Source organism: Anabas testudineus, chromosome 18, assembly GCF_900324465.2.
Source record: "Anabas testudineus chromosome 18, fAnaTes1.2, whole genome shotgun sequence".
NCBI lineage: Eukaryota > Metazoa > Chordata > Actinopteri > Anabantiformes > Anabantidae > Anabas > Anabas testudineus.
The window spans coordinates 2,832,702-2,859,090 of NC_046627.1; the positions used below are offsets into that span (position 1 = coordinate 2,832,702).

The 26,389-nt window shown below is 42.0% G+C and overlaps 1 protein-coding gene and 1 pseudogene across 3 annotated transcripts; one reads left to right on the forward strand and one right to left on the reverse strand.

Moving 5' to 3' along the window:
• LOC113168364 overlaps window positions 1–26,389 on the forward strand; it is an 80,290-nt pseudogene that overhangs the window by 37,141 nt on the left and 16,760 nt on the right.
• LOC113168374 (butyrophilin subfamily 2 member A1-like) lies at window positions 15,426–20,202 on the reverse strand. 3 transcript variants are annotated; one of them, XM_026369392.2, is made up of 3 exons: window positions 19,855–19,968; window positions 16,256–16,585; window positions 15,426–15,971 (listed from the first exon to the last, which is right to left on the reverse strand). In XM_026369392.2, the coding sequence occupies exons 1-3, from the start codon at window positions 19,928–19,930 to the stop codon at window positions 15,727–15,729; spliced, it is 651 nt and encodes a 216-aa protein (XP_026225177.1). In that variant the 5' UTR covers window positions 19,931–19,968; the 3' UTR covers window positions 15,426–15,726. The 3 variants fall into 3 exon arrangements, with proteins under 3 accessions (XP_026225177.1, XP_026225178.1, XP_026225179.1); XM_026369393.2 differs by having other exon boundaries at window positions 16,256–16,576; window positions 19,855–19,945; XM_026369394.2 differs by lacking the exons at window positions 15,426–15,971; window positions 16,256–16,585 and adding an exon at window positions 17,810–18,573 and having other exon boundaries at window positions 19,855–20,202.

Sequence of the window (26,389 nt, forward strand, 5' to 3'; positions counted from 1 at the left end):
CACTGTTTCTGGTTTTGTCCATGTGGTCGGTAACGTTTGTGGACTTGAAGCAAATTACTTAAAGAGAACAAATCACATAACACACATTTAGCACCAGTATCTGAGCAGCTTTCCAAGCTTATGTTGGCCCAGATCTGACCTTTAACCTTCCTCCACTTCTTGCTCTCTGTTTCAGGTCACTAAAGACCTGGAGAAGCGAGTGATCAAGTGGTTTGACTTCCTGTGGACCAATAACAAAGCTGTGGATGATGATGTGATCAACATCAACACCACCTGGACATCCTGGAAAGAGTCTACACAGAAGTCTGGAATGAGTCTGAGGTGGATTCGATGCACCACCAGCAGTGGTGGGTGTTGAGCTCCCTCTGCTGCTGGTTTCTCTGATAATATCTTGAATGATCCACTTCATGTTCTTGTAGCCTGGCAGCCAGATGTGTTTGCTGGTTAAGGTTCACATGGGAGCTTCTCCTCATTGAGATCCATCCTGAATACTGCGTCCGGCTCGAAGTACAAATGTTATAAAGGAAAATCAGTGCTGAATAATCAGAGGATCTCCACAACAACCAGGATGGTGTATCTGTCAGGATATAGGAGGAGGCTGAGACGTCACTTCCTCTTTAACTGGAGGTGAACCAGTGGGATTTATTGGAGCAGTTCACAGTATTACAACAAGTCTGGAGTTAAATAACAAAGGTGTCAAATAAATGAACTCCAGTAACACATGTGTAACTAAAGAGACAATGTACCAATGTACATACAGCATATAGTTCTTAATTAACCATCAGATGTAGCTTCAGCAGTTCTACAACAGTAACAGAACTCTGTTAAACATAGAGAGAGCTTCATCAGCTTTTTAAGGATGAAAGTGACTCCTAGTGATAAAATTATTTGTAAATTCTTAGTATAATGATGTTTTATAATAAATACCGTTAAAGTTAAAACTAGTAAAGATGTGATTGACAAAACATCTTAGACCTTAAAAGAACTAAGATGAAATATTATTGGGAGTAGAGAGGAGAACTTTTAAGAAGTTTAAGAGTTTGTTAAGAAGACAACAAAACAGTGGAAGGACAGAGATTTAATTATATTAATATTAATTTAAGTCACAGCACTGACTGGGATCCACTAAATCAGGGGTCTCAAACTTGCCGCAAACGACCCGCGGGACGGGACGAGTTTGATGTTTGACACAAAGACAAATGTGGCTCGACTTTAGGAGAGGAAGTGCTGCCAGGTCTGTAGCAGCAAGGAATAGACAAGAGAAGAAGAACAGCTGATGTTCTTCAATGTTCAATTCATGTTCAGAAGAAGGTTAAAGGTTAAAGAACTGTTAATACAGACATTTGAATCTGAATACAGCAGATATAGAAGACTGAAGAAACCACATATAATCACCGACTAGAGGAATCTATTTATTATTATTTTTTTATTTATTACTGATTTATTTTCTTATATTTTATGTTTTTATTTATTTAGTATTAAAAAATAAAGAGATTTGAGAAGATTTTTTATTTTCTACAAATCTGATGTGGTCCAGCCTCACCCAGACTCTGCTTCCCGCGACCCCCAGGTTAATTGAGTTTGAGACCCCTGCACTGAATCCTTCAGGAACCTCCATCATGGGGACGAACTAAACTCTAAACTTGTTCTTAATCCCACCAACGACACCACAGTCGATATCAACCAACCAGTCCAAACACAGTCTCAACACTAACTGAACCACTTAAACCTAAAAGTTAACAGAACCATCAGTTCTCACACTCACAGCACAAATCATAAAGTCCAAGCTGCCACTTCACTCAGATCATTACAATACATTTAATGATCAACCAATCACAGCGTTTAAAACAACGTGTCATCAATAGCAACAGGGTCAAACACAGCTCCTCACTCAGATAACAGCTGTTGTCCTTAAAGTTAGTGGTGCAGTTGGTGAAGTGGTCGCCCATCAACTCAGGGCCGGTAGTTTAAGACACAGCTCCTCTTAGACACATGTCAAATGTCTCTGTACAAGAGACTGAACCCCCAAAATCCACAGACACTGAGGCTGAAGAAGCCTGATTAAAAGAAAAGGAAATAAAACTATTAGAACTAAATGTGGTTTATGTCTCTTTATGTGTTAAACTGAAACTTCCTCACATTAAACTGATCTGAGAAGTAAATGGAAACTTCTCGTTTCTTTAAATCTTTTATATCCACACACAGAGACACGTGTTTATAAAGGTCAAAGGTCATGAAACTAAAGATCACAGAGTTTCTATCATTGATGAATAAAAACTTTCCTCCTAAACTGTCTCAGTTCTTTGTCTCGTGTTTATCAGTGTAAAACAACATTTCTGCTTTATTTAAATACTTCAAACTACAGCAACACGTCAAGATGTTCTGAGGAATCAGGAAACTAAAAGTCACGTACACAGAGAGATGAGAGTAAAAATACTGTGAGTATTCTCACTGACTGTTGTACTGACTCAGTGATAAAACATTGATAAAATATTTAAGCTGCTCATTTGGAAGTAAAAACAGTTTTTATTTTAAATAACCTCCAACAGAAAGACACATTCAAGAAATAGGATCTTTTTTTTTTTCAAATCATCTGACATATTAATATGGAACCAGATGATGAGTAAATCCACATTAATAAGAAGACAATATTTGAACAGTGGTAAAAATACATTTAATACAGTAGAAAACATGCAGTAGAATATGTGTATTCACATTAAATCAATCAAGCTGAGTTGATTAATTAACTGATATAAAACTATAAACACTTTAATAAATTAACACTTTAATAAACCAGGATTTGTATCTTCTCCTAATGTCCATCAGTAAAATTCCTGCTCTGACCTGAGTAGATTAGGATATCAGGTATTAATGAGGAAGTGAAACAGTGGAGGATGGAGGAGACACAGTTCAACTCAGTGTTTGTTGAATTCTCCCAGTGAACAACAACAGGACTCATATCTGATCAGTGGTTTCAACATTGAACTCTTTCTACCTGAATGGTCCCAGAGAAACACAATAAACCAGGTTTTCTTCAGTGTCCTGAATCCGTGGGACCTCTGGAGAAACTGTCTCTGCTTCAACAAACTGTCTGCAGCTCTGTGCTGTGAGTCAACGAGGAGGTTTGAGTTGGATTAGACAGAAACTGAAGACAAACTAAAAACATGTGGAACAGAGTTCAGTTTTCATTTTTACTTTACCAGTCACAGAAGCAGCAGTTTGACCACTTTACATCTCTGGATGGAGTTTGGTGAAAAAGACCAAACTGTCACTTCTGTTCTCCACATTTTAACAGAGTCCCAAATATTTGATAGACTTTATAGTTTTAGTTTTCTACAAAGTCTCTGTTTTATCATTGTTGTTTAAAAGGAGCAGGAGAAGAAGATTCAGCAGCAGAGTCAGTTTGGACTGTTTGAAGTTCAGTTCTTTGTTCAGGAGGTTGTTGGTATGAAGACTGGTCTGTGGATCCTCTTTGTTTTTTATAGAACAAAAATCCAACAATACCAACAACAAGCAACAAAACAAGTACAACAGGTATCACTACACCAATTAGTGTGGTGTTACCTCCACCCTTGTCTCCTTCATCCTTGTTGTTTCCTGCAGATGAGAGGCAGCAGTGAGTCAGCAGGTGTCAGGTAGGTGATGAGTGAAGAACACAACAGAATCCATTTCCTCTTCAAACTCCTGTCAGACATTATCTACTGCACTTTGATCCCATCACTCATACCAGCTGTTTTCTACAAAGTCTCATCAACACCAACATCTGATCTGTGATGTTTCACTCTCACATCAACAACCAGGAAGCAGCTTCAACTCTGATCCACACACACACACACACACACACACACACACACACACACACACACTAACTCACCTGGTTCAACTTTCAGGTTGATGGTGTTGATGAACTCAGTTTTTCCTTCATATCCAACATAACACTCATATGTTCCAGTATCATTGATGTTGAAGTTCTTCAGAATCACAGACACGTCTCCGTCCTTCATCTCTGGATCTTTCAGCTTCACTCGACCTCGATAAGATTCATGCTGTTCTTTATTTATGTGATTCCCTCTCATGTAGTAGACATAACCCTCAGACTTCAGGTCTGGTCTGATCCACTTTAACATCAGGATATCAGCATCTCTGGGTCCCTGACATTGAAGAGTGACGTCACCTCCAGATTTTACTTCAATCTCTTGTGTGACTGAAAAAAAAAAACACAGAAAATATATGAAGCAGATCAGGATTCTGCTACTTTTCCTCAGCTATGTACTGTAAACTAATGAGGTGGCACCAAAAGTGCACGTTTCATCAGTTTCTACTTTGATACTAAAATCTGTACCTGTTATTAAAAGTGTGCACAGGTTGGCAGGTCTGCAATTCTTAATTATATTAATAAATGATTTGGTGATTGTTTCATTACTAATGATAATAATAATGAATACTTTATTGATTCCCTCTGGGAAATTGTGGTTGGACAGTAGGGGAGACCGGGGTTGGTTGTCACACTTTTTATTTTTTTTACAGATTCCTCAAAAACCGTGATCCTAAAATATGAACTTTCACTGTATTATGAAAGGATAAAGTGTCAGCTAAGAATAGAGTGTCTTTACTTTCCATAACCTTATTCTGTTCAAAACATACTGGCTTTCAAATACATCATGTGCATTTGTAACAACCATCCCCGTTGTAGGGTTGGTTGTCCCTGTGTATTTTATTGCAAAAAATAGAAAACTTACACAATCATAAAATTTAATTAAGAAATTAAACTTTTATTAAATGCAAAAGCCTAATATCACATAAGAACGTACGCAGGAAAAACTCTGTCCTGAAAGTGTTTTTTTAACCAATATATAAGACTAGAAAGAAAAACAGACAACAACAATACAACGATAATATTTAATTTATCTTGTCAGTCACTACCGGACCCAGAGTCACAGTTCTGACAGATATAGACCGACAGTCCAGGGCTGTAGTCCTTGTGTGCCCACTGTTTGCACATGATGCACTGAAACCATTTCTCCCTGGGGCGGCTGTTTGAGAAGAGCTCCACACACCAAGCAGAAACATTCTTCTTCATCTGAGGAGGACTCCGTCTTCTGCTCTTTCCAGTTCTTGCTTGTCTTTGTTGATGTCTTACTCTTTTTCTTTTCACTGTGACAGAAGAGGGTATTTTTCATTCTCCGCTGAGTGAATGTTTTCTCTGCCTCAATCCTCTCTTTCACTGGGGTTTCTGGGAGTATGGAACTTGTCAGGGTTTTTCATTTTCGGGTCTTGTTCCTGGGTCCAGCCTTTGGAAATGGCCTCAACTCCTCTGGAGTAGTTACTCTGTGTCCAGAGCTGGTGGAAAGGTCTGATGAATGGACAGTAGTGGTAGTATCCTGTGATTGGGGGGTTGTAGGTGCTCTGTTCTGTTTGTCATTTAGCACCAATGCATCGGCAGCTGGACTGGGGTCAGTATTTGGACAGTCAGTCACAAAGGCAGGAGCAAATGACTGAGGGAACACCTCCCTATTGAGGGGATATATTCCACTTGACAGGAAGCCTGCCTGAATGTTGGCCATGTTTGCAGCAAGAGGGAAGGCTGCAGCTACAATTCTGGGTATTTTGTGAATGGTCTTTATTTTTCCTGGATTATTGAACATCCAGACAGATGAGGCAGTGTTGATGTGCTTCTTAAATGGGCCACAGACAGCTACATCCAGGGGATGCAGGCCGTGAGAGCAGTGAGGGGGGAATGATAGCATCACAATCCCACACTCTTTAGCATAATTAAGCCCATCGACAGACAGGTGGGAGCTGTGGTTGTCCAGCAGCAGGAGACCTGGTCTTTCTGTGCTGCACTTTGTGTGCACCACAAGATGATCCTCCTTCATCTACCCACTTGGATTTGCCCCCCCGCACTTCCTGTGGGAGCAGAAGTTAGAAAATGGTCAAAAAAGTTGACTCGCGGGAAAATGAGGAAGGCAGGTATACTGTTCCCAGTGGTGGAGACAGCACAGGACACAGTGACCAGGGTTCCCCTCTCAGCAGAGGTCAAAGATCCCACCTGCTTGTAGCCTCTCCTGGCTACCACATTGTTTGGTTTAGGGACCGTGGTAACACCAGTTTCATCCATATTCCCAATGGACTGGGGCTCAAACTGGTGTCTTCCCATCACCTCCTCCAAGTTGTCAAAGAACTGGTCCACATTATGCTTGTTAAAAGCTGTGGCACGTGAAAGGCTAGTGGCCTCCGGGGTCCTGATTGAAAGTGATGGATGTCTCTTCAGAAAGCCAGAGAACCAGTCTGCACCTGGCGTCTTCTTTTCTGCCCAGTTTGTGCGAACTGCAACATTATTGTGAACTGCATACATGTATGCAAGTCTGCAGACTTCAGCAGGAGAGAGGCCAAAATAAATGTCTGATGCAGAGATGACGTACTCTGCCAACTGGTTTTTCTGTTCCTCACTGAAAACTGAACGATTTTTGATTTATCCTACTGGCAAGGATGGGAAAACTCCATCTCCAGCAACTTCAGCTGGACTTATTTTATTCCAATATCTGGCCAGTGTTCGATAGTTTATCTGAAATTCTTTAGCCATTCCTCTGACTGATGTTGTGCAGCTTCCCTGAACATTACATCTGGTGGAGTCTGCCCGTTGTTTGTCTTCCTCACAAACCTTCTCCCCATTTCTCCATTTAAAAAGAATTAAAACGGTCTGGTGGGTCAAACCACACATGTCTATTTAAATGAAGGGGTTGGTCGCCACATGTGACGACCAACCCCCGAGAATGTGACAAACATCCCAACTGGACTTTTTAGCTAACATCAAAGCTAGCAGCTACATTTTGTAGCATAGCATAGAAAGAACCGAGTTATAATCAATGACAACCAACCCCGGTCTCCCCTACATGTCTGCGCTACTACAGGGTTTCAGTGTAGTAGCCACGAAGAACCGGAAATCGAACCACTCACTCAAATACTGATGTGAAAGTTATTTAACTTCACTAATTCATCTGAAAAATACCTCCAGACGAAAACCTTCATTTAGTGTCGAGCAAGAAACAAAACTAGAGTGAAGGCAAAACAGTAGGTCGGTCAGAAACACGGCGACAGGTCTGGTTAACAAACTGACAGAGGCTCAACTGGACTGACGTGACGATGAGCTGAGTGTAAACTCTACAACCAGTAATAAAAAACACTAACCTTCATTTAGAGACACTGGAGAGATGATCAGCAAAGATGAGACAACAAAGAAAGAAACTGTTACTGAGGACAACATGTCGACTTCCGCATATGCTCAACAGACGAAATCCCGGAAGAGACGTAACAGACTGAAAACTAGACGGAGACAATTCTGACCGTTTTCTACCATCAAACTGTTTTTATTTTAAATAACCTCCAACAGAAAGACACATTCAAGAAATAGGATCTTTTTTTTCCTAAATGGTCTGATGTATTAATATGGAACCAGATGATGAGTAAATCCACATTAGTAAGAAGACTGTTAAAAAGACCAATGCCACTTGGACTATTCAGCCCCCCCTCTGGGAATGGTATGTTCCGATCAGACCAGCTCCGTGCATGAGGAGGTCACGGAGTGAGGACAGTTTCTGAGTTCCAGTAAGTTCATTAAGTTCATTAAGTTCATTAAGTTCACTGCAACTGTTGTTGTTTATGCAGTGTGTGCGTCCACTGAACTAAACCACACACACACAAATGAAAACACATGAACCTGAATGTGATTGTAATAAGGAATACAGGAATAAAGCTTTCCTAAAGGACAAAGAAGGAACTCCAAGTTGTTGAGTGATCTAACAGTCACTTCAGTGTTGGACAGTAAAGCATCCAAACCCAAGTACAAGGGAGAAGCCAGTGTCAGCCATCTCCATTTATTCATGGTCCTTCAAGCCGGATGTTTGTTCACCACTGATAAGGATGTCCAAGTTATTGGAAGAACAACGTAGTGTGCGTGTCAGGAGGCAGTCATACCTTCCCACACACTTTGAAGATTATGAACTCTCTGGATTTCATCACAGGCGCATCCTACTCCTGTTCACCAGAATGAAGAGGATACTGTGGAAGATGAGGGTGCAGTGGGTGGTGAACGTTCAGTATCACCCATCAGTCAGGACAATTGTCTCTCATCACAGTGGGTCATAAAGGAACAGTGGCCATTCAAGGGAGAGTTTGAGAACAGCGACAAGCGGGAAGTAGACGTGGAGAAAGACGCTCTGCTGAAAGAATTGAAGGAGCTAAGACAGCAGAATGACAGACTATGCTATCAGAATGAGCACAGTCAGTTAAAGTTGGAGGAACTCACCCATCAGAGCTCCATGGACACTCACCAGCTTCACAAACAGGTAGAGCATCTGGGAGTTCTGGTCCAGCAATTGCCAGTGAGTAGTCCACCTGTACAGCCCACATCAGCCATGACAGAGCTGCAGTTATCAGTTAAGCCAAAGCAATCTTCTCCACTAAAGGATCCTAGTCTCTCACATAGCAGTCATGCTGGTCATCAAACAATGAGGGAATCGTCTGAGACATCCCATAATAGCTCATCAGAGAGTGATCCTGATGAATACCATTACAGGTCAGGTCCACAGACATCAATCTCCCAGGGCACGAGTATGATGAATTCAAGAAACAGGAGAAACATTATAGACGAGGCATAAGGAAATAAAGCCCAAAAGACCAATCAGAACCTTCAGCACCACAAGGCCAATGGACATTCTGCCCTGGCGGAGGCAAAAAAACTTGCACCCGCTCACGCCAGGACCAAGAGGCCGTAGCCCTCCTGGAACAGAGAACAGTGAGGAAAGAGACAGAAGGCACTCAGAGATATGCTACACCGCTCTTACGTGTACAGTATATGCCTCCACTCAAAGCTCCAAAGGACGCAGTTCTTCCCCAGCTGAGAGCTACAGAGAAGAGGTTGTTAAAGGACCCAGAGAAAGCAGCAGCTTACTGAGTTGAAATACCGGCTATGTCCAGAAGTTGGAACCTGGTGACGAAGACACGCCCACCAGTTGGTATATTCCTCATCATATGGTGACACACAATGGAAAGAACAGAGTGGTTTTTAATTGTTCATTTGAGTTTCGGGGTGAGAATCTTAACAAGCTCCTGCTGCCTGGACCAACCCTAGGCCCCTCCCTGCTCGCTGTACTGCTGAGTTTCCGGGAGCATGCTGTGGCTGTCAGCAGCGACATTCACAGTATGTTTCACCAAGTTAGACTTCTTCCAGAGGACCAGCCTCTCCTCAGATTCTTGTGGAGAGATGTGAAACGAGAGGAACCACCCAGCATATATGAATGGTGAGTGCTTCCCTTTGGCACCACATGTTCTCCCTGCTGTGCCACATTCGCCCTCCAGAAATACATTATTGAGCACAGCCGTGAGGGTGAGGACATCAGACAAGCAGTACTACAGTCATTCTATGTTGATAATTGTTTGCGTAGTCTAACATCAGAGAATGAGGCCAGAGTGCTTGTGGACAAATTGCAGGACATATTGGGCAGTGGTGGGTTTGAGCTGAGACAGTGGGCAAGTAACAAAATCACTGTCATCTCCCACCTTCCACCTGAGATCAGATCAGACAGTGCAGAGCTTGTGATCAACAAAGGTCAAGAAGATGCCTCTGAACCAGCTCTCGGGCTTCGCTGGCATTGTTCCTCAGATACTCTGACCTACTCTGACCTAATCCTGTAGATTCAAAATGTTTGTAGGAACCCGTGTTGCAGAGATTCAGGATTTGACTGACAGAGAGGCATGGAGATATGTGGATTCTGCAAATAACCCTGCAGATGATATTACCAGAGGCAAGCACCTTCAGGAGTTGACAGCAGACAGCCGCTGGTTTCAAGGTCCTGCTTTCTTGAAAAACAGCTCAGATCAGTGGCCACAACTGCATCAGATACCATCTATCTCTGCAGATTGTGAGGAGGTAAAAAAGACTTTTGTGGGCTCATAGCAGCTCACCCAGCTGTTCCAGACATTGAGCAATTAGAGACTTGGCCTCAGGTTGTTGCAGCCACTGCCCAATGCCTTCATGGGGCAGCTAACACTCCACCTACTGCAGACAATTATCGAGAAGCAGAAAATAGCTTACTTCAGCGAGTACAGCAGGAATGTTTTCCTGATGACTATCAGAGGTTGATGATGGGGAAGTCCATCTCAAGCAGCAGTCGCTTCATCACTCTAGCCCCAGAGTTTGATACTGTGGCAGATCTCATTCGAGTCGGTGGCTGACTCCGCCATACTACTGTCGTTGAGGAGGAGACCCTCCCCCCAATCATTCTTGATCCAAAACATAAGATCACACAACTCCTTATCCAGCAATATGACGACCAACTTCACCATCCAGGCTGTGAACGTGTATTCGCTGAGCTGAGGAGGAAGTTTTGGATTCTAAGGGGAAGAGAGGCTGTCAGACGACATCAGCATCATTGCACTGGGTGCAGGAAGTGGCGTGGAAATCCAAAACAGCCTCGAATGGCAGATCTTCCACCAGCGAGGCTACGCCTCCACAAACCAGCCTTTTATTCAACAGGCGTTGATTGTTTTGGTCCATACCATATAAAGATTGGACGAAGAACCGAGAAGAGGTGGGGGATCATCTTCAAGTGTATGACCACCAGGGCTGTTCACTTGGATCTCCTCCCCAGTATTGATGCAGATTCATTCCTTATGGCTCTGAGACGGTTTGTGGCCCGCCGTGGCAAACCCTTTGAGCTACTGTCTGACCAAGGCACAAACTTCAGAGGTAGAGAACAAGAACTGCAGGAAGTATTCTCTTCACTACATCCAGACCTTCAAGGCCAGCTGGCCTCTCAACAGATCAAATTTACCTTCAACCCACCAAGCGCTCCCCATTTTGGTGGATGTTGGGAGAGGGAGATAAGGTCCCTCAAACAAGCACTTCAAGTCACCATTGGCACACAGTCAGTCACTGAAGAGGTCCTTCAGACTGTGCTTGTGGAAATTGAGGGTATCCTTAATTCTAAACCATTGGGTTACACCTCATCCGATGTGGCAGACCCTGATCCTATTACACCCAACATCCTTCTTATGGGGCGGCTGGATGCATCATTACCTCAGGTGGTATATCCAGAGTCTGAGATCCTCAGCAGACGGCGGTGGCGTCACTGCCAAATATTGGCAGATCAGTTCTGGAGGAGCTTCATCAGATTCTAGTTACCTGGTCTCCAGACACGCCAGAAGTGGTGTTCAGAATCTGTAAATCTCCAAGCTGGGGACGTAGTAATGATAATCGATCCACATTATCATTACTGGGGGCGGCTGTTAAAAAGGCCAATGCCACTTGGACTATTCCGCTCCCCCCCTCTGGGAATGATATGTTCCGATCAGACCAGCTCCGTGCATGAGGAGGTCACGGAGCGAGGACTGTTTCTCCGAGTTCCAGTAAGTTCTCTAAGTTCATTGCAACTGTTAATGTTTATGCAGTGTGTGCGTCCATTGAACTAAACCACACACACACAGACATAAAAACACATGAACCTGAATGTGATTGTAATAAGGAATACAGGAATAAAGCTTTCCTAAAGGACAAAGAAGGAACTCCAAGTTGTTGAGTGATCTAACAGTCACTTCAGTGGTGGACAGTAAAGCATCCAAACCCAAGTATAAGGGAGAAGCCAGTGTCAGCCATCTCCATTTTTTCAATATATATATAATAGATTATATATTAGATTATATACAGTAGAATAGATACAGTAGAATATGTGTATTCATGTTAGATCAGCCTCCTGTTTCCATCTCAGACTTAAAACACTGAAGCTGAGTTGATTAATTATCTCTGATATAAAACTATCAACACTTTAATAAATTAACACTTTAATAAACCAGGATTTGTATCTTCTCCTAATGTCCATTAGTAAAGTTCCTGCTCTGCTCTGAGTAGATTAGGATATCAGGTATTAATGAGGAAGTGAAACAGTGGAGGATGGAGGAGACACAGTTAAACTCAGTGTTTGTTGAATTCTTCCAGTGAACAACAACAGGACTCATATCTGATCAGTGGTTTCAACATTGAACTCTTTCTACCTGAATGGTCCCAGAGAAACACAATAAACCAGGTTTTCTTCAGTGTCCTGAATCCGTGGGACCTCTGGAGAAACTGTCTCTGCTTCAACAAACTGTCTGCAGCTCTGTGCTGTGAGTCAACGAGGAGGTTTGAGTTGGATTAGACAGAAACTGAAGACAAACTAGAAACATCTGGAACATAACAGACCTGAACATCGACTTTATCCTTCTTCATTGATGTGATTCTTTCTCTTGATGTAGACATAACCCTCAGACTTCAGGTCTGGTCTGATCCACTTTAACATCATGATATCAGAATCTCTGGGTCCCTGACATTGAAGAGTGACGTCACCTCCAGGTTTTACTTTTATCTCTTGTGGGACTGAAAAAAAAAAACACAGAAAAGATATGAAGCAGATCAGTGATACAGTTCTTTAAGACATAAGACTGAAACATATTTACTCTTTGTCTACATGAAACTTAGTTTAGCATCAACATAATCAGAAATAACAGCAGAGATGATGTTTAAAAAGTAAAAACAAATATAATAAATATTCATAGTTATTGTTAAACCATGAAGCTCAGACCTGATTTAAAACATCTAAATCCTGAGTTTATCTGCAGTTTATAAAACTAATGGGTTTTTATGAGAACTGTGTTCATCTATGTGAATCTTAATCTGACAGCATTTTATTGTGATTAATGTTTATTTTAATTTAAGAAAACAGAAGCTGGAGTTCCATCTGAGAGGAAACAGTTTCTATTCCATTGTCCTGTGTTATTATTATTATGTCATATTATTTTTCTCTGTCCGTAGTCATTGGGTGCTGGAGCCTGTCTCATCTGGGTGAGACGTGAAGTTCACCCTGGACACTATTCATCCTTCAATGTCTTTGGACTGTGGAAGAAAAACCAGAAGTACCTGGACACACAGGTACAAGAGAACATGAAGATCCTCACAGAGGAGCCAGAGAGAGATCACGTCCTTCTAGCTGTGCTGCAGGATTTCTACCCACTCTACCACCATGGTAGTAGTAGTAGTAGTAGTAGTAGTAGTGGTAGTAGTAGTAGTAGTATTAATTAGTAGTAGTAGTAGTATTAATTAGTAGTAGTAGTAGTAGTATTAATTAGTAGTATTAATTAGTAGTAGTAGTGGTAGTATTAATTAGTAGTATTAATTAGTAGTAGTAGTAGTAGTATTAATTAGTAGTATTAATTAGTAGTAGTAGTAGTAGTAGTAGTATTAATTAGTAGTAGTAGTAATAATTAGTAGTAGTAGTAGTAGTAGTAGTAGTAGTAGTAGTAGTGGTAGTAGTAGTGGTAGTAGTATCAATGTGTAATCCACACAGTTCTGTACTTTACGTAAATGATGGATCTATGAAACTCCTTTATTAATCTTGCTTCCAGAAACTGACTTTCACTGTGAACAAAGTGATTTTAGAGCAGATTCATGGAGTTTGTTTAAATGTTTCACAGTAAGAGTAAACATTCTCTGTCTATGAGTGTAAGCTCACACAGGAACAGCTGAAGAAGGTGGAGGAGAAAATCCTACTGGCAGCACGTATGTTCAGATGTTATTCCACAGATCTTCTGTAACAACATGTTAACTGACATGAACCACTGAGGTTTTAGAAAGTGAGTAAAACAGGATTCTGCTACTTTTCCTCAGCTATGTACTGTAAACTAATGAGGTGGCACCAAAAGTGCACGTTTCATCAGTTTCTACTACAGATCTACAGTTTCTACTGTTGTTGAAGCTGATCTCACTCAAACAAATGAGAACTAGTGGACTTTGATACTAAAATCTGTACCTGTTATAAAAAGTGTGCACAGGTTAGCAGGTCTGCAATTCTTAATTATATTAATAAATGATTTGGTGATTATTTCATTACTACTAATAATAATGAATACTTTATTGATTCCCTCTGGGAAATTGTGGTTGGACAGCTGCCAGTACGTGTCTGCTCCAGAATCAGATCCAGAAATCAAACCACTCACTCAAATACTGATGTGAAAGTTATTTTACTTCACTAATTCATCTGAAAAATACCTCCCTTTCAGACGAAAACCTTCATTTTGTGACGAGCAGGCAACAAAACTAGAGTGAAGACAAAACAGTATGTCGGTCAGAAACATGGCGACAGGTCTGGTTAACGAAACATGGAGTTCATAAAAAAGCACGACGACTGAACTGACAGAGGGTCAACTGGACTGACGTGACGATGAGCTGAGTGTAAACTCTACAATCAGTAATAAAAAACACTGATCTTCATTTAGAGACACTGGAGAGATGATCAGCAAAGACGAGACAACAAAGAAATACACTGTTAATGAGAACAACATGTCGACTTCTGCTGGAGTTCCTCATATGCTCAGCAGACGAAATACAACAGACAGAGTTAACAGACTGAAAACTAGACGGAGACAATTCTTACCGTTTTCTACCATCTTGTGTCTCATCCAGAGTAAAATTCCTAAAAGTAAACATCTCACAGTTTGATACCATCGTAATCCAAAGTCTGTGTGGAAATGTGTCCCAATACTTTTAGAGTCACATTCTTCAACAGTGAGTCATCGTGTGAGCTGCTGCAGCTGCTGCAGCTCTTGAAGCTCCACTTACTGATCTATAATCTGTTCCATGTGCTGGTTCCTTCCTCACTGTGCTGCTGCAGACTGATGTGAAGTGAAACGTTTAGACCAACAAGAAGTAAATCCAGAGATAACTTCCTGTGGATGATTCTTCACCAACACTTTGGTCAAACTACATTTCTCCAAAACACTGATGTGTTTGTACTGAAGAACTGACTGAAACTGAATTAGATATTATTCTAATTATTATCAGTCATAAAACATTGATAAAATATTTAATCTGCTCATTTGGAAATAAAAACAGTTTTTATTTTAAATAACCTCCAACAGAAAGACACATTCAAGAAATAGGATCTTTTTTTTCATATGATATATATTGTTTACATGTATCATGTTAGATCAGCCTCCTGTTTCCTTCACAGACTTAATAAACGGTGAAAATGGTGATTTTTGTATTTTAGTCAGAAAAACACTGACAAACACTGAAGCTGAGTTGATTAATTAACTGATATAAAACTATAAACACTTTAATAAATTAACACTTTAATAAACCAGGATTTGTATCTTCTCCTAATGTCCATTAGTAAAATTCCTGCTCTGACCTGAGTAGATTAGGATATCAGGTATTAATGAGGAAGTGAAACAGTGGAGGATGGAGGAGACACAGTTCAACTCAGTGTTTGTTGAATTCTCCCAGTGAACAACAACAGGACTCATATCTGATCAGTGGTTTCAACATTGAACTCTTTCTACCTGAATGGTCCCAGAGAAACACAATAAACCAGGTTTTCTTCAGTGTCCTGAATCCGTGGGACCTCTGGAGAAACTGTCTCTGCTTCAACAAACTGTCTGCAGCTCTGTGCTGTGAGTCAACGAGGAGGTTTGAGTTGGATTAGACAGAAACTGAAGACAAACTAAAAACATGTGGAACAGAGTTCAGTTTTCATTTTTACTTTACCAGTCACAGAAGCAGCAGTTTGACCACTTTACATCTCTGGATGGAGTTTGGTGAAAAAGACCAAACTGTCACTTCTGTTCTCCACATTTTAACAGAGTCCCAAATATTTGATAGACTTTATAGTTTTAGTTTTCAACAAAGTCTCTGTTTTATCATTGTTGTTTAAAAGGAGCAGGAGAAGAAGATTCAGCAGCAGAGTCAGTTTGGACTGTTTGAAGTTCAGTTCTTTGTTCAGGAGGTTGTTGGTATGAAGACTGGTCTGTGGATCCTCTTTGTTTTTTATAGAACAAAAACCCAGCAATACCAACAACAAGCAACAAAACAAGTACAACAGGTACCACTACACCAATTAGTGTGGTGTTTCCTCCACCCTTGTCTCCTCCATCCTTGTTGGTACCTGCAGATGAGAGTCAGCAGTGAGTCAGCAGGTGTCAGGTAGGTGATGAGTGAAGAACACAACAGAATCCATTTCCTCTTCAAACTCCTGTCAGACATTATCTACTGCACTTTGATCCCATCACTCATACCAGCTGTTTCTACAAAGTCTCATCAACACCAACATCTGATCTGTGATGTTTCACTCTCACATCAACAACCAGGAAGCAGCTTCAACTCTGATCCACACACACACACACACACACACACACACACACACACACACACACACACACACTAACTCACCTGGTTCAACTCTCAGGTTGATGCTGTTGATAAGCTCAGTTTTTTCTCCATATCCAACATAACACTCATATGTTCCAGTATCACTGATGTTGACGTTCTTCAGAATCACAGAAACGTCTCCGTCCTTCATTTCTGGATCTTTCAGCTCCACTCGACCTCGATAAGATTCATGCTGTTCTTTATTTATGTGATTCTCTCTCATGTAGTAGACATAACCCTCAGACTTCAGGTCTGGTCTGATCCACTTTAACATCAGGATATCAGCATCTCTGGGTCCCTGACATTGAAGAGTGACGTCAACTCCAGGTTTTACTTCAATCTCTTGTGGGACTGAAGAAAAAAACACAGAAAAGATATGAAGCAGATCAGTGATACAGTTCTTTAAGACATATTTTTATTAATTAATCATCAACCAGCTTCAATCTGAAACATATTTACTCTTTGTCTACATGAAACTCAGTTTAGCATCAACATGATCTGAAATAACAGCAGAGATGACGTTTAAAAAGACACAAGTGGGTTGTTATTCCACAGATCTTCTGTAACAACATGTTAACTGACATGAACCACTGAGGTTTTAGAAAGTGAGTAAAACAGGATTCTGCTACTTTTCCTCAGCTATGTACTGTAAACTAATGAGGTGGCACCAAAAGTGCACGTTTCATCAGTTTCTACTACAGATCTACAGTTTCTACTGTTGTTGAAGCTGATCTCACTCAAACACATGAGAACTAGTGGACTTTGATACTAAAATCTGTACCTGTTATCAAAAGTGTGCACAGGTTAGCAGGTCTGCAATTCTTAATTATATTAATGAATGATTTGGTGATTATTTCATTACTACTAATAATAATGAATACTTTATTGATTCCCTGTGGGAAATTGTGGTTGGACAGTAGGGGAGACCGGGGTTGGTTGTCACACTTTTTATTTTTTTTACAGATTCCTCAAAAACCGTGATCCTAAAATATGAACTTTCACTGTATTATGAAAGGGTAAAGTGTCAGCTAAGAATAGAGTGTCTTTACTTTCCATAAACTTAGTCTGTTCAAAACATACTGGCTTTCAAATACATCATGTGCATTTGTAACAACCATCCCAGTTGTAGGGTTGGTTGTCGCTGTGTATTTTAATGCAAAACATAGAAAACTTACACAATCATAAATTTTAATTTAAAATTTTTAATTTAATTAAATGCAAAAGCCTAATATCACATAAGAATGTACGCAGGAAAAACTCTTTCCTGAAAGTGTTTTTTTAACCAATATATAAGACTAGAAAGAAAAACAGACAACAACAATACAATGATAATATTTAATTTATCTTGTCAGTCACTACCGGACCCAGAGTCACAGTTCTGACAGATATAGACCGACAGTCCAGGGCTGCAGTCCTTGTGTGCCCACTGTTTGCACATGATGCACTGAAACCATTTCTCCCTGGGGCGGCTGTTTGAGAAGAGCTCCACACACCAAGCAGAAACATTCTTCTTCATCTGAGGTCTTCTACTCTTTCCTTTTCTTGCTTGTCTTTGTTGATGTCTTACTCTTTTTCTTTTCACTGTGACAGAAGAGGGTCTTTTTCATTCTCTGCTGAGTGAATTCTGAGTCTTCTCTGCCTCAATCCTCTCTTTCACTGGGGTATCTGAGAGTATGGAACTTGTCAGGGTTTTTCATTTTCGGGTCTTGTTCCTGGGTCCAGCCTTTGGAAATGGCCTCAACTCCTCTGGAGTAGTTACTCTGTGTCCAGAGCTGGGGGAAAGGTCTGATGAATGGACAGTAGTGGTAGTATCCTGTGATTGGGGGGTTGTAGGTGCTCTGTTCTGTTTGTCATTTAGCACCAATGCATCGGCAGCTGGGCTGGGGTCAGTATTTGGACGGTCAGTCACAAAGGCAGGAGCAAATGACTGAGGGAACACCTCCCTATTGAGGGGATATATTCCACTTGACAGGAAGCCTGCCTGAATGTTGGCCATGTTTACAGCAAGAGGGAAGGCTGCAGCTACAATTCTGGGTATTTTGTGAATGGTCATTGTTTTTCCTAGATTATTGAACATCCAGGCAGATGAGGCAGTGTTGATGTGCTTCTTAAATGGGCCACAGACAGCTACATCCAGGGGCTGCAGGCGGTGAGAGCAGTGAGGGGGGAATGATAGCATCACAATCCCACACTCTTTAGCATAATTAAGCCCATCGACAGACAGGTGGGAGCTGTGGTTGTCCAGCAGCAGGAGACCTGGTCTTTCTGTGCTGCACTTTGTGTGCACCACAAGATGATCCTCCTTCATCCACCCACTTGGATTTGCCCCCCCGCACTTCCTGTGGGAGCAGAAGTTAGAAAATGGTCAAAAAAGTTGACTCGCGGGAAAATGAAGAAGGCAGGTATACTGTTCCCAGTGGCAGAGACAGCACAGGACACAGTGACCAGGGTTCCCCTCTCAGCAGAGGTCAAAGATCCCACCTGCTTGTAGCCTCTCCTGGCTACCACATTGTTTGGTTTAGGGACCGTGGTAACACCAGTTTCATCCATATTCCCAATGGACTGAGGCTCAAACTGGTGTCTTCCCATCACTTCCTCCAAGTTGTCAAAGAACTGGTCCACATTATTCTTGTTAAAAGCTGTGGCACGTGAAAGGCTAGTGGCCTCCGGGGTCCTGATTGAAAGTGATGGATGTCTCACACTCAGAGAACCAGTCTGCACCTGGCGTCTTCTTCTCTGGCGTCTTCAGTTTGTGCGAACTGCAACATTATTGTGAACTGCATACATGTATGCAAGTCTGCAGACTTCAGCAGGAGAGAGGCCAAAATAAATGTCTGATGCAGTGATGACGTACTCTGCCAACTGGTTTTCCTGCTCCTCACTGAAAACTGAACGATTTTTGATTTATCCTACTGGCAAGGATGGGAAAAGTCCATCTCCAGCAACTTCAGCTGGACTTATTTTATTCCAATATCTGGCCAGTGTTCCATAGTTTATCTGAAATTCTTTAGCCATTCCTCTGACTGATGTTGTGCAGCTTCCCTGAACATTACATCTGGTGGAGTCTGCCCGTTGTTTGTCTTCCTCACAAACCTTCTCCCCATTTCTCCATTTAAAAAGAACTAAAAGGGTCTGGTGGGTCAAACCACACATGTCTATTTAAATGAAGGGGTTGGTCGCCACATGTGACGACCAACCCCCGAGAATGTGACAAACATCCCAACTGGACTTTTTAGCTAACATCAAAGCTAGCAGCTACATTTTGTAGCATAGCATAGAAAGAACCGAGTTATAATCAATGACAACCAACCCCGGTCTCCCCTACATGTCTGTGCTACTACAGGGTTTCAGTGTAGTAGCCACAAAGAACCGGACATCGAACCACTCACTCAAATACTGATGTGAAAGTTATTTAACTTCACTAATTCATCTGAAAAATACCTCCAGACGAAAACCTTCATTTAGTGTCGAGCAAGAAACAAAACTAGAGTGAAGGCAAAACAGTACGTCGGTCAGAAACACGGCGACAGGTCTGGTTAACGAACTGACAGAGGCTCAACTGGACTGACGTGACGATGAGCTGAGTGTGAACTCTACAATCAGTAATAAAAAACACTAACCTTCATTTAGAGACACTGGAGAGATGATCAGAAAAGACGAGACAACAAAGAAAGAAACTGTTACTGAGGACAACATGTCGACTTCCGCATGTGCTCAACAGACGAAATCCCGGAAGAGACGTAAAGACACATTCAAGACATAGGATCTTTTTTTTTCCTAAATGGTCTGATGTATTAATATGGAACCAGATGATGAGTAAATCCACATTAGTAAGAAGACTGTTAAAAAGACCAATGCCACTTGGACTATTCCGCCCCCCCTCTGGGAATGGTATGTTCCGATCAGACCAGCTCCGTGCATGAGGAGGTCACGGAGCGAGGACTGTTTCTGAGTTCCTGCAAGTTAATTAAGTTCATTAAGTTCATTAAGTTCACTGCAACTGTTGTTGTTTATGCAGTGTGTGCGTCCACTGAACTAAACCACACACACACAGACACACAGACATAAAAACACATGAACCTGAATGTGATTGTAATAAGGAATACTGGAATAAAGCTTTCCTAAAGGACAAAGAAGGAACTCCAGGTTTTTGAGTGATCTAACAGTCACTTCAGTGGTGGACAGTAAAGCATCCAAACCCAAGTACAAGGGAGAAGCCAGTGTCAGCCATCTTCATTTATTCATGGTCCTTCAAGCCGGATGTTTGTTCACCACTGATAAGGATGTCCAAGTTATTGGAAGAACAACGTAGTGTGCGTGTCAGGAGGCAGTCATACCTTTCCACACACTTTGAAGATTATGATCTCTCTGGATTTCATCAGAGGAGCCATCGTTCACAGGCGCATCCTACTCCTGTTCACCAGAATGAAGAGGATACTGTGGAAGATGAGGGTGCAGTGGGTGGTGAACGTTCAGTATCACCCATCAGTCAGGACAATTGTCTCTCATCACAGTGGGTCCTAAAGGAACAGTGGCCACTCAAGGGAGAGTTTGAGAACAGCGACAAGCGTGAAGAACATGTGGAGAAAGACGCTCTGCTGAAAGAATTGAAGGAGCTAAGACAGCAGAATGACAGACTACGCTATCAGAATGAGCACAGTCAGTTCAAGTTGGAGAAACTCACCCATCAGAGCTCCATGGACACTCACCAGCTTCACAAACAGGTAGAGCATCTGGGAGTTCTGGTCCAGCAATTGCAAGTGAGTAGTCCACCTGTACAGCCCACATCAGCCATGACAGAGCTGCAGTTATCAGTTAAGCCAAAGCAATCTTCTACACTAAAGGATCCTAGTCTCTCACATAGCAGTCATGCTGGTCATCAAACAGTGAGGGAATCGTCTGAGACATCCCATAATTGCTCATCAGAGAGTGATCCTGATGAATACCATTACAGGTCAGGTCCACAGACATCAATCTCCCAGGGCACATGAGTATGATGCATTCAAGAAACAGGAGAAACATTATAGACGAGGCATAAGGAAATAAAGCCCAAAAGACCAATCAGAACCTTCAGCACCACAAGGCCAATGGACATTCTGCCCTGGCGGAGGCAAAAAAACTTGCACCCGCTCACGCCAGGACAAAGAGGCCCTAGACCTCCTGGAACACAGAACAGTGAGGAAAGAGATAGAAGGCACTCAGAGATATGCTACACCGCTCTTACGTGTACAGCAGATGCCCCAACTCAAAGCTCCAAAGGATGCAGTTCTTCCCCAGCTGAGAGCTACAGAGAAGAGGTTGTTAAAGGACCCAGAGAACGCAGCAGCTGACAGAGTTGAAATACACAAGCTGATCACCGCCAGCTATGTCCAGAAGTTGGGACCTGGTGACGAAGACACGCCCACCAGTTGGTATATTCCTCATCATATGGTGACACACAATGAAAAGAACAGAGTGGTTTTTAATTGTTCATTTGAGTTTCGAGGTGAGAATCTTAACAAGCTCCTGCTGCCTGGACCAACCCTACGCCCCTCCCTGCTCGCTGTACTGCTGAGTTTCCGGGAGCATGCTGTGGCTGTCAGCAGCGACATTCACAGTATGTTTCATCAAGTTAGACTTCTTCCAGAGGACCAGCCTCTCCTCAGATTCTTGTGGAGGGATGTGAAACGAGAGGAACCACCCAGCATATATGAATGGCGAGTGCTTCCCTTTGGCACCACATGTTCTCCCTGCTGTGCCACATTCGCCCTCCAGAAACACATTATCGAACACAGCCGTGAGGGTGAGGACATCAGACAAGCAGTACTGCAGTCATTCTACGTTGATAATTGTTTGCGTAGTCTAACATCAGAGAATGAGGCCAGAGTGCTTGTGGACAAATTGCAGGACATATTAGGCAGTGGTGGGTTTGAGTTGAGACAGTGGGCAAGTAACAAAATCACTGTCATCTCCCACCTTCCACCTGAGATCAGATCAGACAGTGCAGAGCTTGTGATCAACAAAGGTCAAGAAGATGCCTCTGAACCAGCTCTTGGGCTGCGCTGGCATTGTTCCTCAGGTACTCTGACCTACTCTGACCTAATCCTGTAGATTCAAAATGTTTGTAGGAACCCGTGTTGCAGAGATTCAGGATTTGACTGACAGAGAGGCATGGAGATATGTGGATTCTGCAAATAACCCTGCAGATGATATTACCAGAGGCAAGCACCTTCAGGAGTTGACAGCAGACAGCCGCTGGTTTCAAGGTCCTGCTTTCTTGAAAAACAGCTCAGATCAGTGGCCACAACTGCATCAGATACCATCTATCTCTGCAGATTGTGAGGAGGTAAAAAAGACTTTTGTGGGCTCATAGCAGCTCACCCAGCTGTTCCAGACATTGAGCAAATAGAGACTTGGCCTCAGGTTGTTGCAGCCACTGCCCAATGCCTTCATGGGGCAGCTAACACTCCACCTACTGCAGACAATTATCGAGAAGCAGAAAATAGCTTACTTCAGTGAGTACAGCAGGAATGTTTTCCTGATGACTATCAAAGGTTGATGATGGGGAAGTCCATCTCAAGCAGCAGTCGCTTCATCACTCTAGCCCCAAAGTTTGATACTGTGGTACATCTCATTCGAGTCGGTGGCTGACTCCGCCATACTACTGTCGTTGAGGAGGAGACCCTCCCCCCAATCATTCTTGATCCAAAACATAAGATCATACAACTCCTTATCCAGCACTACGATGACCAACTTCACCATCCAGGCTGTGAACGTGTATTCGCTGAGCTGAGGAGGAAATATTGGATTCTAAGGGGAAGAGAGGCTGTCAGACGACATCAGCATCATTGCACTGGGTGCAGGAAGTGGCGTGGAAACCCAAAACAGCCTCGAATGGCAGATCTTCCACCAGCGAGGCTACGCCTCCACAAACCAGCCTTTTATTCAACAGGCGTTGATTGTTTTGGTCCATACCATATAAAGATTGGACGAAGAACCGAGAAAAGGTGGGGGATCATCTTCAAGTGTATGACCACCATGGCTGTTCACTTGGATCTCCTCCCCAGTATTGATGCAGATTCATTCCTTATGGCTCTGAGACGGTTTGTGGCCCGCCGTGGCAAACCCTTTGAGCTACTGTCTGACCAAGGCACAATCTTCAGAGGTGGAGAACAAGAACTGCAGGAAGTATTCTCTTCACTACATCCAGATCTTCAAGGCCAGCTGGCCTCTCAACAGATCAAATTTACCTTCAACCCACCAAGCGCTCCCCATTTTGGTGGATGTTGGGAGAGGGAGATAAGGTCCCTCAAACAAGCACTTCAAGTCACCATTGGCACACAGTCAGTTACTGAAGAGGTCTTTCAGACTGTGCTTGTGGAAATTGAGGGTATCCTTAATTCTAAACCATTGGGCTACACCTCATCCGATGTGGCAGACCCTGATCCTATTACACCTAACATCCTGCTTATGGGGCAGCAGGATGCATCATTACCTCAAGTGGTATATCCAGAGTCTGAGATCCTCAGCAGTCGGCGGTGGCGTCACAGCCAAATATTGGCAGATCAGTTCTGGAGGAGCTTCATCAGATTCTAGTTACCTGGTCTCCAGACACGCCAGAAGTGGTGTTCAGAATCTGTAAATCTCCAAGCTGGGGACGTTGTAATGATAATCGATCCACAGCTGCCCTGGGCTTCATGGCCCATTGGACTAATTATTCAGACATCTCCTGCATGTGATGGCAGAGTGAGGACTGTGGAAGTCAAAGTAGGAGATCGCTCTTACACCCGACCAGTATCCAGAATTATCAGTCTTCCAAAACTGCCAGACTGTTAAATGTTCCAGTAGTGACAATAGGTCTTTTCTTGTTGTTGTGCAGATTTCTTAAAGAAATTTGGGGGCAGCTGTTAAAAAGGCCAATGCCACTTGGACTATTCCGCTCCCCCCCTCTGGGAATGGTATGTTCCGATCGGACCAGCTCCGTGCATGAGGAGGTCACGGAGCGAGGACAGTTTCTCTGAGTTCCAGCAAGTTCATTAAGTTCATTGCAACAGTTGTTGTTTATGCAGTGTGTGCGTCCATTGAACTAAACCACACACACACACACAGACATAAAAACACATGACTGTGAATGTGATTGTAATAAGAAATGCTGGAATAAAGCTTTCCTAAAGGAAAAAGAAGGAACTCCAAGTTTTTGAGTGATCTAACAGTCACTTCAGTGGTGGACAGTAAAGCATCCGAACCCAAGTATAAGGGAGAAGCCAGTGTCAGCCATCTCCATTTATTCAATATATATAGTAGATTATATATTAGATTATATACAGTAGAATAGATACAGTAGAATATGTGTATTCATGTTAGATCAGCCTCCTGTTTCCATCTCAGATTTAAAACACTGAAGTTGAGTTGATTAATTAACTCTGATATTAAACTATCAACACTTTAATAAACTAACAGAAAACTGTCAACCAGGATTTTGACATTCTCCTTATGTACATTTCTAAAATTCCTGCTCTGACTTGATCTGATTAGGATTCATAAACCAGGTTTTCTTCAGTGTCCTGAATCAGTGGGACCTCTGGAGAAACTGTCTCTGCTTCAACAAACTGTCTGCAGCTCTGTGCTGTGAGTCAACGAGGAGGTTTGAGTTGGATTAGACAGAAACTGAAGACAAACTAAAAACATCTGGAACATAACAGACCTGAACACCGACTTTATCCTTATTCATTAATGTGATTCCTTCTCTTGATGTAGACATAACCCTCAGACTTCAGGTCTGGTCTGATCCACTTTAACATCAGGATATCAGCATCTCTGGGTCCCTGACATTGAAGAGTGACGTCAACTCCAGGTTTTACTTTAATCTCTTGTGAGACTGAAGAAAAAAAACACAGAAAATATATGAAGCAGATCAGTGATACAGTTCTTTAAGACATAAGACTGAAACATATTTACTCTTCATCTACATGAAACTTAGTTTAGCATCAACATAATCAGAAATAACAGCAGAGATGATGTTTAAAAAGTAAAAACAAATATAATAAATATTCATATTTATTGTTAAACCATGAAGCTCAGACCTGATTTAAAACATCTAAATCCTGAGTTTATCTGCAGTTTATAAAACTAATGGGTTTTTATGAGAACTGTGTTCATCTATGTGAATCTTAATCTAACAACATTTTATTGTGATTAATGTTTATTTTAATTTAAGAAAACAGAAGCTGGAGTTCCATCTGAGAGGAAACAGTTTCTATTCCATTGTCCTGTGTTATTATTATTATGTCATATTATTTTTCTCTGTCCGTTGTCATTGGGTGTTGGAGCCTGTCTCATCTGGGTGAGACGTGAAGTTCACCCTGGACACTATTCATCCTTCAATGTCTTTGGACTGTGGAAGAAAAACCAGAAGTACCTGGACACACAGGTACAAGAGAACATGAAGATCCTCACAGAGGAGCCAGAGAGAGATCACGTCCTTCTAGCTGTGCTGCAGGATTTCTACCCACTCTACCACCATGGTAGTAGTAGTAGTAGTAGTAGTAGTAGTATAAGTAGTAATAGTGATAGTAATGTGGGATTTACACAGTTTGTTTCTGCACTTTGAGTAAATGATGGATCTATGAAACTCCTTTATTAATCTTGTTGCCAGAAACTGACTTTCACTGTGAACAAAGTGATTTTAGAGCAGATTCATGGAGTTTGTTTAAATGTTTCACAATAAGAGTAAAAACACATTCTCTGTCTTCGAGTGTAAGCTCACACAGGAACAGCTGAAAAAGGTGGAGGAGAAAATCCTAAGCCAATCAGATCATGAAGTCACCAACATCTTTTCGTCCCCACTGGCAGCTCGTATGTTCAGATGTTATTCCACAGATCTTCTGTAACAACATGTTAACTGACATGAACCACTGAGGTTTTAGAAAGTGAGTAAAACAGGATTCTGCTACTTTTCCTCAGCTATGTACTGTAAACTAATGAGGTGGCACCAAAAGTGCACGTTTCATCAGTTTCTACTACAGATCTACAGTTTCTACTGTTGTTGAAGCTGATCTCACTCAAACAAATGAGAACTAGTGGACTTTGATACTAAAATCTGTACCTGTTATAAAATGTGTGCACAGGTTAGCAGGTCTGCAATTCTTAATTATATTAATGAATGATTTGGTGATA

Coding starts and splice junctions, on each gene's coding strand:
- LOC113168374 (XM_026369392.2), bottom strand. CDS start 19,930: ATGTTGTCCTCAGTAACAGTTTCTTTCTTTGTTGTCTCGTCTTTTCTG. Junction 16,586..19,854: donor TCCAGTGTCTCTAAATGAAG/GTTAGTGTTTTT, acceptor TTTTTTCTTCAG/TCCCACAAGAGATTGAAGTA. Junction 15,972..16,255: donor CAACCTGAGAGTTGAACCAG/GTGAGTTAGTGT, acceptor TCTCATCTGCAG/GTACCAACAAGGATGGAGGA.